The sequence below is a fragment of the Desmodus rotundus genome, chromosome 11, assembly GCF_022682495.2.
Source record: "Desmodus rotundus isolate HL8 chromosome 11, HLdesRot8A.1, whole genome shotgun sequence".
Taxonomy (NCBI): Eukaryota; Metazoa; Chordata; class Mammalia; order Chiroptera; family Phyllostomidae; genus Desmodus; species Desmodus rotundus.
In genome coordinates, this window is record NC_071397.1 from 55885468 (window position 1) to 55899815 (window position 14348).

General features: G+C 32.9%; 1 protein-coding gene across 4 annotated transcripts in view; it reads left to right on the top strand.

Annotated features, from left to right (window-relative positions):
• Positions 1–14348, top strand: part of GRIK2 (glutamate ionotropic receptor kainate type subunit 2) — a 598702-nt gene that overhangs the window by 217722 nt on the left and 366632 nt on the right. For all 4 annotated transcript variants that reach the window (XM_024551764.4, XM_053914034.2, XM_024551766.4 and 1 more), the window contains exon 2: positions 11171–11338. In XM_024551764.4, coding sequence (XP_024407532.1) covers positions 11171–11338 — 168 coding nt within the window. The remainder of the gene's footprint in view (positions 1–11170; positions 11339–14348) is intronic.

The window sequence follows — 14348 nt, forward strand, 5'->3', positions numbered from 1 at the left end:
TGGAAAAAAGAAAGTTACTAGCTTTAATATTGAACTTACATATTACATTTTCTTTGATAAACAAGTTTCTGTAGTATTTCCTTTCTACACTTGATTTGGATTCTTTCAGCTTTTAAATTCTGAGGAAATAATATCCATTATGGAATGCTAAAACTAGTTCCGAAGAATAAGACTTTTGTGTAAAGTCTAATTGGCCGTAAGAGATACAGTCTTCTATTCCACAAACCATCCTAATGATAAAAATAACTCACGGCACCTTGAAATTTGCTGAGAGCTTTAGCAGATTCTTGAGGCCTTCTGATTACTGTGAAGGAAAACGCAGAGGAAGGGACACAATCTGATCTACCTGATTTTCTTAGTTGCCTGGGAAAGAGAAAGTAAATTAGGCCATTTGATTAATTTCTACAGTATTTGTTTTATATTTTGTTGATATAAAATATGATTTTGATTTTCTTCAATTTCTTTTGTAGTAATACTTGCAACACTCTCATATCTCCTCCCCATACTAGTAGTTTATTCTTTGAAAGTTTATTAAATGCGCTATGTGCTGGGCACCGAGTTAAAGTCAAAGATGAGTAAGTTGGGTCTCCTGTCCTCAAAGAGTTTTCAGAGGACCCACAGGTGATAATAGGTTGCACTACTTTACACTGTTAGAAGGACTAGAAGAGAGGAGTGAAAAAGGTGTTGTACAGAGGAGGCTTGAAATCTATCAGAGGGAGTTTTAGGAAAGGCGATCTTCAGAAAGGAGATGAATACTAACCTTTTTAGCAATCTCAAAATATGTTAAAAAGGGAAATAGTTTTTAAGGATTTTAAGAAATTATGCCCAAGAAGTAAATAGTTCCTTTCTTTATTTCCCCTTGTCTCCTCATTTAAAACAAAATAATAAATATACAAAAATACAAATACAATAAACATATAAAATGGCTCCTATGTAATAGTTAGTAGTCCAACTAATATCATAAGAAGACTTTTTTAAAGTAACTGTAAAATAAATTTGTATAGGGGAATGAAATAACTTTCTTGAAGTGAATATAAATTATTTTATATGCAATATCAAATTCCACATTTAGATTACTTTATGGATTATACTATTACTGTCAAAATATGAATTTTCTAGGCATCCTTTTTATTACTATTTCTGAATTTAAACTCAAGGAAGTTTATTTTAATACCTCTAGTTTAACCTCATCACATCTAAATGCTCTTTGGAAACATCTATTTATTTGTATTTTTTTATTGATTGAACTCTAATATTTTGATACATGGTTTCTCAAATCAATATGCTTTTTGCAAATGAAAGTTGAAATGTGAAGGAGTATACCATATTTGTAACAGATCAGCATTTCACCAGACCTTGAATTCTAACAGAATCAGTGATGCTCCTCAGTTTATGAAGCAATTCTAGAATCGCGAGTGTTCTGAACCTCTGGTCTTCCAGACCATTTTGCCCAGTCCCATCATTGTGCAGAAGAGAAAATGGAGGTCTGGACAGTGAAGGGCCTTGCTCATTCAATCGTCTTTTTCATTTTCTTGTTATTTAGCTGATCTATCTTTTTAAAAATCAATATAATTAGAATGTGGGCTTTTGACCTTCAAATAGTTGGTGTTATTTATAGTACTGTTTATACGGCGGTTATTCATGTGGCTGCCTTCTGCGTTATCCCAGTTTGATCTGCTCTATTTATATCTCAATATTATTCAAGCATCTGCCTTCCCACTCAGTACGCATTTCTTCGGGGTCTTAAATTGCTAACATTTAGTAGCCATTTCCCAATTTTCTTCACAGTATGCAATGTGTCTACTTTAAAATTAATATTATTTGAATGTGGAACTATGTGATTTTAAGGGTCCATTTGTAGGAAGAAAAATCCACACCTATTTTCCATTCACTAGCGAGAAATATGTTGGGAACAGTAGGAGGTTTGTAAATTTAAAAGCTTGTTTATTTTCAAAATAAGAAAGCACATTTACATGCCTGAGCACAACCAATCTTTGTGCACTGGGCGGCCTATGACATTATTTCCTGCAACTTGATTTCTGTTTATTTACTGCCTTCTAACTCATTTTCTTTATTCTGGACTGTGACCAGCAGCTTTGTTTCTCCAAATGCTCAGTACTAGTTTCAGTTGAATTGCATACGGTATAGATGGAGGAGGAGGTATGCACGAGTCGCTTTCATGTCTTCTATAGTTGAATGACTGCAAACAGTGCTAAAATTTCAAGAAATTCCAGGCCATTCCACTGACAAAATTTTCATTGGTCCCATGTTTATACAGTTTTTAGTTTACTTGAACCGTTGACAAAGGTGTGAATTTGTGTGGTTGGAGGAACTTTGTAACATTATAATGAAGAACATTATTGCTTATAGAACATGGCTAAAAATACTGGAAGCAGTCCTTTCATTAAATTAGACATGTGTGGCTTCATGACCCGAGGGAATGAAAAGCAAATGGCAAGAGATGTAGGTGTCTCCCAGTGTGAAGTAGAGATGGGTCGCTGCTCCCCTTCTTGGATAATTCATACATTACACTCTGTGAGTTCCACACAATTCCTCTTTTGGGGAGATGTGACCTACTTATTCATTTTCCCATGGTGTGTCAGTCATTTGGGTGACGTGTGCATGTGTTTTTCCATTTCATACACAAGTAACTAGGAGAGCATCTACCAACCTCACAAAAAAATCAGTTTTAGAATGTTGTAGACATACTTCATATGGATGTAAAACTCCAGGAATCTATTTTAAGAGATTGAAAGTATTTACCACTCAGAGAAAGACAACCTGTGTGAAAACAACCAGAAGGTGAAACTAAAGAGAGGCAGTGTTACCAGCAGGAAACAGTACAGCATAGTGATTGAAATTAAGAACAATGTAACAATAGCCAGAGGGGAGTGGGGAGGGGATAGTGGGGAGAGGAGTCTATAGGAGCTACTATAAAGGACACAAAGACAAAATCAAGGGGTAGGGTAGAGGTGGGGGAGGGAGGTGGGACTGGCTGGGGTGGGGTGGAGGGATGGGGAGAAAATGCAGACAATTATAACTGAATTAAAAAAAAAAGACGGTCTGGATTGAGATCTTCTGTTTCCTAGTCAAGAATCTATTACTTACTGCCTGTGAAACTGACCTTAGGCAATATTCTCAGGATGCTGGGCTTGCTCCAAGGTCTTGCTAAAGCAGAACACAATAGACCCAGTAAGACAAGTTATTTGGTTAAGAAGTAAACTACCTTTTGAGGCTCTGGAACATAAAGGAGGACAGCAGTTCTTAGACTCAACAACATGAACACCTTAAATATCAGAGTCATATTTAAAATTAAAATGTAAGTTATTATAATGATAGGAAATATATTGAAGACAGAAAATATGGTCCAACTATATATTTGGTCACTTTCTATTAATGTTTGTAAAATATCACAACACTCGATATAAAGTAGGCTCTCAATAAATGTTGAGTGTCAGAAGCTTTTATCCTTCGGAGTGAGCTCAGGTTTAAACGTATTTCACACTGATTAGACTTTCTTAAGTTTCATATTGCAGAAGTATGCATTAGAGTGTTTGAAAGTGATACAGGACTTTAAAAATGTAGTGCAGAGGCACAATTTAGCCATATGAGGGTTGGGGCCCGTGAGGGATGTCTTTCCAGAGAAGGTTACTGTGCCAGAAACTGAGCATTAGAAAGAGAAAAAGTTGGAAATGTATGTGTTAAGTGTGTGTGTCTATATATGTGTGTGTATATGTGTAAATAGGGACTTCCTGGGAAAAGGAGCATCATTTGGAGGGAGTGGAGGCATTTAACTCTGGTTCATTCAGAGAAAGGTAGGTTGTATATCATGGCTGCAGCCCTGGGGGCGTGGGAGTGGTAAGAAAGGAGCCTGGAAAGGGTAGATAATGCTGACTCAGTAGAACTATATTATGTAAATAGCATTAAGCTTAAAAATTAGTTATTGAACAAATTTAAGAAATTAAATGACAAGATCAAAATTGCATTTTAGAAAGATTACTCTGGTTTCGTCGTGGAGAAACTACTGAGGAAAGCTGGAATGATGTCAGGACTCCATGAAAAGCCTATTGGAGATACATTATCCCCTTAGGAAAGGCGTAGTGTGTTTGGACTTCATTAAGCATGTGAGAAGTTTACAGTGATGTTTCTGTAGAAAGATGGAGACAGATGAAATGTTAGTTATAATAATTAAGATCATGAGCTAGTTTAACAAGAGAAAGAGCATTCACTGGGGATATCTGTTTTATTTTTTGATATAACAAAGTTAAGATGTGACCAGCTCTTCCTTAATTAAAACAAACAAAACAATCAACAAAAATAAAGCTGTGATAATAATTATCTTAGATGATCTTTTTAATTTCTAAAAAAAACAAAGGTAAGTATAAGAAAACAGTGAAATTTTGCTTCTAGTCTATAGAGAACATGGAATTTGATGATAATGGGAAATGGTGACTAGATATTTGAAAATGTGAAATTGGGTGAATCTTGGTTCAAGTCTCAAGGAAACACATAATTATAGAGGACCAAAATGCTGCCTTAGCATTGTATATTTCTTCTATGTTTTTTTATTACTCTGGGCTATATTTTGCCCACCAAACATGATTTGTGAACTCTTTGGGGTACAAATTCTTTTCATATACTACATGCTGCTGACATGCCACATACAATTATAACACTTCATGATAAAAATAGTCAATTTAGAAGTATTCATATTTTATAGGATGTACATAGCACAATGTGAATATTACTTCTCAAGCTAAAGGGAAAAGCCTTGTTTAAAATCATATGAACAATTACTCTTTTGTAGGTTTTGAACAGGTAGAAAAAATGTTTTGCTTTTCAATTTTTATTAGCAATTTTTAAAGCCAAATATATACTTTTACATTAAAAGTAGCTGATTTCTCCCTCAATCAAATTTATATCAAATTTACTGACTTATTTTCCACTGCACAAATAAAATAGATAAAATATATATTCTCTCAATTTCCTGACAATCTTCACATCAGCGGATTATAGATAATTTTTCTTTGCTTTAAGTGAGTCAGGTGTCTTTTCCCCCAAGGTTTAGGGTCTTTTCCCATGATCCTGAACCACTTGGCTTCATCAGTTATTCCCCCTTTTTTTCCTACCTTTTACCTTGCTCTTTCTACTACCTCTTTTTCCCAGTGCATAAATATGTTGGCTTTTTCATCATCAAAGAAACATGCATAAGCAACCCAATGTTTAATAGTATCCTCCGGTTACCAACCTTTTTTCTGCTACTCCTTAATATACTAGCTTCATTGTAAAGCATACCGTATTTAGCCCTGGCTGGTATGGCTCATTTGGTTGGAGCATCATCCTATAAAGCAAAGGGTCATGGGCTCTATTCAAGGTCAGGGCACATGCCTAGGTTGCAAGTTTGGTTCCCATGTCAGGGCATGTATGAGAGGCAACAGATCTGTGTTTCTCTCCTACAGCATGTTTCTCCCCTCCTCCCTTTCCCTCTCTCTAAAGTCAATAAGCATGTCCTCGAATCAGAATAAAAATAAGTAAATAAATTAGTTAAAAATAAACAAAATGTCTATTTGTTAAACATTATAAGTTTAACACAATTTCGTTGTTAATTATTTATACACATAAGCAAAAATGAAACAATAAAATTAGTCAAATCCCTATCATCTAAAATAAACCTCACAGTATTTTGCTATGCATAAGTGCATATGTACTTACCAAGCATTTTGTCATAAAATACCTTCTATAGAATAAGTTTTAAATGACTAGATGCATAATGTTATATTGTAAGTACCCTACTGTGGATATTTAGAGCTTTTCTAATTATATTGTTCTCATAAACAAAGTGAACACCCTTGCAGCAAAATCACCAACATTTTCCTTAAGATTAGGTCCTATAAGTAGCATTAGTGGATTTGAGTGTATGATACCTTAAAAAGTTGATAGATTTTCATAAAGGTTTTTAAGAATATTTGCATGAATTTATTTTTCTATTTAATTGTGCTTTTTCTCATATCTTGGCAAACTTGATCAGTAGAAATTCTCATTTTTTAAGTCTTTTTTCCCATTTTTGAACATTTTCATATGTCTGTTGGTTATTTGCTCATATTACTTATGTTACGTACATTCTTTGTCAGTTTTTCCATTAAGATGATCATATTTTTATTTGTAAATATTTATATATTGAAGGTATCAACCCTTTTCTTTTTTAATGTTTATATTTTGTTAATATGATTTCACCTATTTTCTCATCTGTCTCCCTTTAATCATGACTAACTGTCTGATTATGGATTTTTTCAAATAATAAAGTGAAATGCAGTAATATTACCCTTATTTTTTCTGCTTTATTACCAAACCTAGAAAAGCCTTAGCACTTCTATGCAATTGTTTTATAACATAAATTTTATTAAAAGATGATCTATATATGCCAAAGGGCACAAACTGTAGCATAAAAGTTTAATATATATATCCAGGCCCTGGATTAAAAAACAGAACATGACCAGCACCACAGAATTTGATCACATACCTTCCCTGCGACTACTCATTCTCACACTGGTTTTTTATTGTCCATTAGACTTGCTAAGGTTTTACTGATTTTAATAATCTTTCAAATCACCAAATTATGGCTTTGTTATTTTTTGTTTCTGTTAAATATTTGTTTCTATTTTAATAATGTGTTCTCTGGTCTTTATTTTCTTATTTTTATTTACTTTATATTTAATTTTTCTCTCTTTTTTTCAAGATACTTGAGATGGAATCTTGTATCATTGATTTTCAGCCTTTTAAATTTCCTCTAAGCATGAATTTTCTTACAACCTACAAGTTTTTAGTTTTATTCAGACCCACAAATTTTATAATTTTCATTTTGATTTTTTCCTTGACGCATGAGTTAATTAGGCATGTACTCTTTAGTTTCTAAATTTGAGGATTTTCAAGTTTATTTTGTTGTTATTGATTTCTACCTTAATATGACTGTGTCAGAGAACAACACACTGTGAATACTTTCAGTACTTTTAAATGTGTCGAAGTTTGGTATGACCCATCTCATGATTAATTTAAGTAAAATTACCCTTGTAAAGGAAAAAAGTTATTTTGTCATTTTGAAGTACCGACTTATCTTTATTAATTGTGTCAAATATATTAAATGTATAATTTAGACCTTCTAAATCTTAACTTCTGTTTTAGCCTACTTGTTCTATCAGCCACTGTGAGAATGGTGTGTTGGCTTCCTACTGTGACCTATTTCTCCTAGGAGTTTTGTCAATGTTTGGGCATGTTTTTACTGTGTTATGTAGATTCTGAATGGTGATAGAATCCCGGTGTATTGACCCCTATCTCCTTTGAATTGCAGTCTTTACCTCTATTATGTTGTTGTCTTCAAGTCTATTTTATCAAATAGTAGAATAGCTTCAACAGCTCCTGGTTGGTTAATGTGGTGATAGGGCAAATTTTTGCCTGTCTTTTCCCCACATTTTTCATTATTTTTCTTGTAAGTAGCTTATACTTTTGTGCATTTTAAGCCCGTTTAGCAATCTTAAACTTTAAAATATGAATTTATTTCATTTACTTTTAATGTAGTTACTGACATATTGTTTTATATCTACCACTTATGCCATCTTAATTTGTTTTTAGTATTTTTCTGTTTATATTCTTTTACTTGTATTTTCTACATTGTGGGCAGGGCAGGGCTATTTTCTTATGCTTTTGAACAAAAAAATTTATTATGTCACTTTATCTTTATGAAGTTTTGATTATATGCTATTTCATTAATTTTTACTGTTAACCTCAGACATTAATGCATTCTTGAATCATTACAGTCCAAAATGATTATCTTTACCTTTTCTCAATACTGCTGGAACATAAACATACTTTAATTCAATGTATTCATTTCTTGACTTTTGCATTATTGTTACTATGCTCTTAAATTCTACATACACTATAAACGTCATAAAATTTTACTATTCTTGCTCTTTTGGCCAAAATTCACTGATATTCATGCACATATTTACCTTTTTTTAGAAATACTTTATTCATTTGAGTAACACAGTGGTTGCCTCCAGGATTATTCTTCTGCCTCGATGACCCTACTACTTAGTGCTTATGAAAGGGTGTTGGTGATAATTCTCAATTTTGTTACTTTCATTGTCAAAAAATAATTTTTGTTTTTCATTGCCTTTAATAAATCTCTGGAACAATATTAAGGAGTGAATAGTATAGACATTCTATGTTTCCCGAATTTAATGGGAGTTCTGTTTTACTTCACTCTTAAATATAACATTTACTGTTAATATATTTTTACCCTAGTGAAGTATTATTCTACTCTATACTTTGTTTTCTAAAAGCAATTTTAAGTCAAGAATAATTAGTGAGATCTATCAAGTATCTTTATAATATCAAATATGGTGATTTCACTTTTATTCATGTTTGATCAATTAATAAGTTGGATGCCGTTAAAACCTTCTAAATTATTAAAGATAGTTACAAGAAGTCTTTTTCCACCTATGTATGAGGTCCCCACCTAAATATCTTGAAAATATTTCTTTGTTAGAAATTTTTTTAAACCTCCCTACCTTGTATACATCAGGGCTAGTGATCTCTTCTCTTGAGTTAAGATGTTTGGAAGGTGGTGTAGAAAATGTGATGCCTGGAAAGTTTGTGTTGTTTGAGTGTTTTTATTTTTGATATACAAAATTTTAAACTCTAGCTTTGGATCAATACAAGTAACAATTCATGTTATTTAATACATAGAAAATGGGTTTCCTAAGGGATTACAAAAATTTCTGTAAGTATTCAAACTAGTGATAAATATGTAAACTTAAAGTTGAATTTGAATTATTTGCATTGAGAAGAGTAAATGATAGGAAAGTTTGAACCCACTGTCATCAAATATCAATCATTTTATGTCTTTATTTTGTACTTATACCACAAACTATAATCTGAACTGAGGAAAATAGAAAATTCAGTTGTTGGGTTTTTTTTTTTTTTAGCCTCACTCAAGGACATGCTCATTGGTTTTACAGAGAGGAGAAGGGAGGGAGAGAGAGAAAGAGAGAAACATCAGGGCAATAGAGAAAAAAATCCATTGCCTCTGTTGCTTGTCCCAACCTGGGACCGAACCTACAGCTCAGGCTGGAGCGATGGGACGACACTCCAACCAATGGAGCCACACCAGACAGAGTGGAAATTTAGTTTTTTTTATTTTATGCTGCCATTGAGAAACAATTTCAGGTTTGGATTTTTATAGTTGGTTCTTTATTCTTGATTAACTTAAACAGTAATTTCTAATTGCTCTATCATTTTGTTCCATATATAAGATCTTACATTTCACCTTACATAGTATTATTAGGGTCATTTATAACATTTTAAGAAATTCTGTGTATTTTGCATGGATGAGATTTTTAAGGACACTACTAGTTTGTAGGAGAATAGGCATAGGCTTTAAAGTCAGGCACCGACAGTTTCTAATGCTGCTCTGTCACTTAATAGCTGTATATGATCTTTGACCAATACATTCTTGCCTGTAAAATAATATTACTTGGGATTATTTTGGAGATTAAGTGAAATCTTAAACATCTATTGAGTCCTTACTCTATGGCAGTCACTGTTCTAAGTGGCTCATTATAAGATAAGATTTGATCTTTACAGTAACTCTATGTGTTAGCCTCCATTATAATCCCTTTTTTAGAAAAGTAGAAACTCAACCTTCCAAATGTACCTGATGGCAGGTGGCCAGAATGTAAACCCGTTGTGGCTCCACAGTTCACACTCATAACACTATTCTCCTCCACATGCACAGGGATTCTGATTTGGTTCTTGACACCTATTAGGCATGTAAATACTTTTTATGCTTGTGCTTAGCATAAATCACCACAGATTTTAAAAATATTCTGAGTACTATTTCATAATAAGTTGATCACTCTGTTAACTACACCATCAATTTAGTTGAAAAAAATAAGAGAACTATTTCAACTAATATGGTGTAAAATAACAAATTTTCTAATTCCTCCTGGATATAAATTTGTCTGATCACTGTGGCATTTTTTGAGTCCTAATTCCTCATATTTAGATAAATTGTTTCTATATGTAAGTTCTTGCTAATTTATCATTGGGAGTTTGCTCAGAGTATCATCCACTGACTTTCATGTATAAAGACCTTTGATGAGGTATGAATGCAAACTGTGGAAATAGCTTATTCAGGGAATTTAATTTTTGAATAACTGTGCTTAGACTGCATGGTGTGAAATTTGAAAGCAAGAAAGATAAATGATCCCTTTTTATTAAGTACTAGTTTCCCAAGGACAGAGGTTGGAGGGCGTCAGGAATCAGGTGCTACCCCTTTCATTTCATTCATCAAAGTAACAATAAGGAAGAGATTGTGTTGAGGCAAAGGTCTCAGGTCACGTGTAACTGAAGAGACAGAGGGCTGATGCCAAGAAGAAAAAAGGCTGGGACAAGAATGAGGGAACTGCACTGAGACATAGCTAATAGAAGGTGACAAATGGAAAGGTCATGTTTTTTAATTATACTCTAGTTTTATGGCCAAAATTATACATATGTTATAGTGTTTGTTCACTGATTAAAAGATTTGCACTGCTTGGGAGAGTTATTTCTCACAAACGTCAAGAAACTTCTGAAAAAACAGACTAAAACAAATAGAGAGTTGCTACTTTGTTCTCATTTCTTGCAAGATGCTGAAATTAGCCAGTGAATAAGTATTTGGGGCTTCTAATACATTGTGTCATAAAATTGTTCTAAAGAATTCTCATTTATGAATTAATGGAGAAATTTTAATATAAATTCCCAGTGCCTAACTTTATAATTATATGTGAATATACAGGATTGATTGTTCTGGAACTGTGAAATTTTGAGTGATAATATTCAGTTCTTAAGGCAAGATCTATATATACCTATGTCTTAAAAGAAGCAGTTACTAAAGATGAAATTATGTTAAAGTTTGGCAGCAATACCAAGATAATTTTGCCAGTATGGATTTCTCTTAAAGGGCACATCCTAAATATTCAAGTTCGTAGAAAAAATTAACACATGCTCCATGTACTTCAACAAGTCACACATACCCACATATGTAAAGACATACACACATGCATAGAAGTATAGAAAAGTTTTCACATTTTCTCTCTCTTATAGGAGTGGTGTGATTTTTCTTTCTTTTTGCCAGGTGGTATTTTTGAATATGTGGAATCTGGCCCAATGGGAGCTGAGGAACTTGCATTCAGATTTGCTGTGAACACCATCAACAGAAACAGAACGCTGTTGCCCAATACCACGCTAACCTATGACACCCAGAAGATAAACCTGTATGACAGTTTTGAAGCATCCAAGAAAGGTAATTGAAATTTAATGTTATGTTTCCTGGAATTCAAATTTTTACGCATTCTTAAGAGATTTCTTAATTTCAAATATAATTAAGTCATGAGGAGTATTATTATGAAATATTTCTTTTCATAATATGCATAAATTTATCAGGTAAGGTAAAGTGATGTGATTACCTACTGCAAAAATTTTGCTTATCACGAAAAATACAGTCAGATCTGGAGAGTGAAATGGCTTTATTCTCCCACCAGTCCTTCTGTTTTGTTAACAAATTATTATATTTTAAGAACTCACCTAAAATAAAACTAAGTATGAAAACTTTACCAAGTTTTGCAATCCACTCTTAAAATTTATTTGCATTACCTGTCCATTCCATTATATAGTTACTGTGGTCTCAGTTTGCTGTCTACCTTTAACGTCCTGTGGTTCCAAGTGGTCTCTAAACTTTCTTAGAAAATTCTGAACAACCCTTAACTTATGTATAATGCATGCACATTTTTAACCACTTGATGTTCTTTCTTGTGACTTAAAATAAGTGGCTAATGATAAAAATTTGATTTTACGAAGAAATAATTAGAATACTTTATTAATTTTGTTTTATCATTTATATTGTAAATCTGTGTTTTAAAAGATAAGAATTAGGAAACAATTTTGGGATATATGAATTTAACATATATATATGAAGGAAGGTAACAGAGAAACTAATTGCAAGGCATTATTTTAACCAAGCAACAGTATTAGTAGTAAATGTGCTTTGAGAGATATTTCTATATTCTTGTCTAAGTAGGTGATATATTTGTGTAGTTAGCATTCACATAACAAGAATTAAATTTCATAATATAGATTTTCTCAAAGGAATGGACTTATAAGCACATGTTCTAAATTCCCATTTTTAAAACAATGTTTGCTTTTCTGTAGTGTTAATATTATTTTGCTAGCTATTTTACATTGATATAAATGTACATAATTATTTATAATCCTACCTTGGTGCAGATTTCTTCTAAACTCATTAATATTAATGAAAGCTGGTAAGGTACAATATTTCTTGAGAAAGAATCCTTCTCTTCCCCGCCCCAGCTACCTTGTGTTTATCAAGGTCTATATTCTGCCTGCCCTTCGATTTCATATCTCTATGAATACAAATAAGTTTCCATATTTCAGAACCATGTCAGGGTGATAAAAGGTTGTAAAGGCTGAAAAAAGGGTAAAGATTATTGTGAAATACTACATTTGTCATCATAATTGCAAAATAAGTCATTAACTGGAAGACAAGTGCATTTGATTAGTGACATAGTTCACGATTATTTCCATTAGGAAGAAGAAGCTGTGTCTGAGGTGAAATCATTTAGACCAAAGACTATGGAATATGAGCGCAGTATAAATAAAATACTAATAGATTTCTTAATGGACTTAAAAGGGGCAGCATAAAAAAAACCTAGAATGTTCCAACAACAAACAGGTTGCTGTCCTAGGAATAGTCTTGCAAAATTCTGAGGTGTTAAATTTATTTGGCTTCCAAATATTTAAAGGAATTTATAAACTTTGTCATCCATTGGGAATGAAATTCATTAACTGACTGAGCAGAAACTAGGAAAAGCTCCAACAAGTGTAAGAGCAACTTTGTTTGTGAGATGTTGAAAAGGTGAATGTCATGGTTTGTATCATATCTCGTGAAGCTCTTGCACAGTAAAATTCAAGAGAATAATATAAGGGGGGTTTAATATAGTTTTTTTTAACCTTGTGGTGGATTTAATAAATAAATATATGTGTTGCTAAGTATATTAATGATTAATTATAAAATAACTTAATTTGGGCATTCTTAAAATGTTTAAAATTGTTTTCAGAGGCAAAAAAACTCAAAACAATTTTTAAATGCTTACATTTTCTCATATATGGTCTTATACATTTAATAGGTTATGTGGTTTTGCTCAGTAAGTGAATATTTTGATACAGTAAATCTTGAACTATTATTTGAATAATGCATTGCTTTCACATGACTCCTCTGATAACTGAAAACTCTAATTCTTGTTTGAAACATATTGAGGAACATTGTAAATAACCTCATAGAATGCTTTTAAGTTTTCTTAATTTGTGACTTATAAAAGGGAAGGAAGGTATTTTATTCTCAATGTATGTGAGTTAAAATCCAAATGAGTGAAAAATTTTAGACTCCAGCCTTTCCATTGATACAGAATTTCAATCATTATTTTAAAAGTAAGAGTATACTTATTTAAAGATAATTTATTTAGATTATACAAAGTCTGTCCAGAAGCTATACAGCTATGTAATATGACAAATAGAGACATTTGTTGAAGAAGATATAAGATACAATGAACATTGTATATAGGACAATGACGTCTCAGCACCCTTCAAAGCAGACATCTTGGGACCTCATAGCGTTCTCCCAGTCTCTATCAGCTGCCCTGTCCTATTTTCCTGAATGTCATTGACTGTCTGAAATCTCTTTTCTTTCAAAGGTGATTTTGATTTGGGGAAAGCCAGGAGTTGCAGGGTGCCAAATCTAGGCTGTAGTGGGGCTGAGTCACCTGGGTGATTTGATGTTTTGCTGAAATACTCTAGACAAGATATGATGCATGAGTGAGCGCATTTGTAGTGATGAAGCAGTCAATCACCAGTTATCCATAGTTAGGACCTTTTGAATCATCCGAATAGTTTCTGTGGAGGAATGTTTCAGCTTAATGCAAAATTTGATGCAGATTTGTTGCTCTACTTGCTCAGTCATTTTGAATGCGACGGCCACACAGTACACATGCTCACTCAAGGGTATCTACCACCCCCACTGACCAGTACAGTGAAGATGTCATTGTTTACAGATGCACATTCTAGTCCACTCTCCTTGGCTGCCAGGTTACACTGATGTTGTGCAAACTGTTCTCATTATATTGACAATGCTTGGACTTTTTCTGGACAGACTTTGTATTGAATTTTGGAGGAAAGTTTAATCAAGTAGAATTTTTCACCAAAATTCATTGACATTAATATCTCTATGCTTAATAATCCGT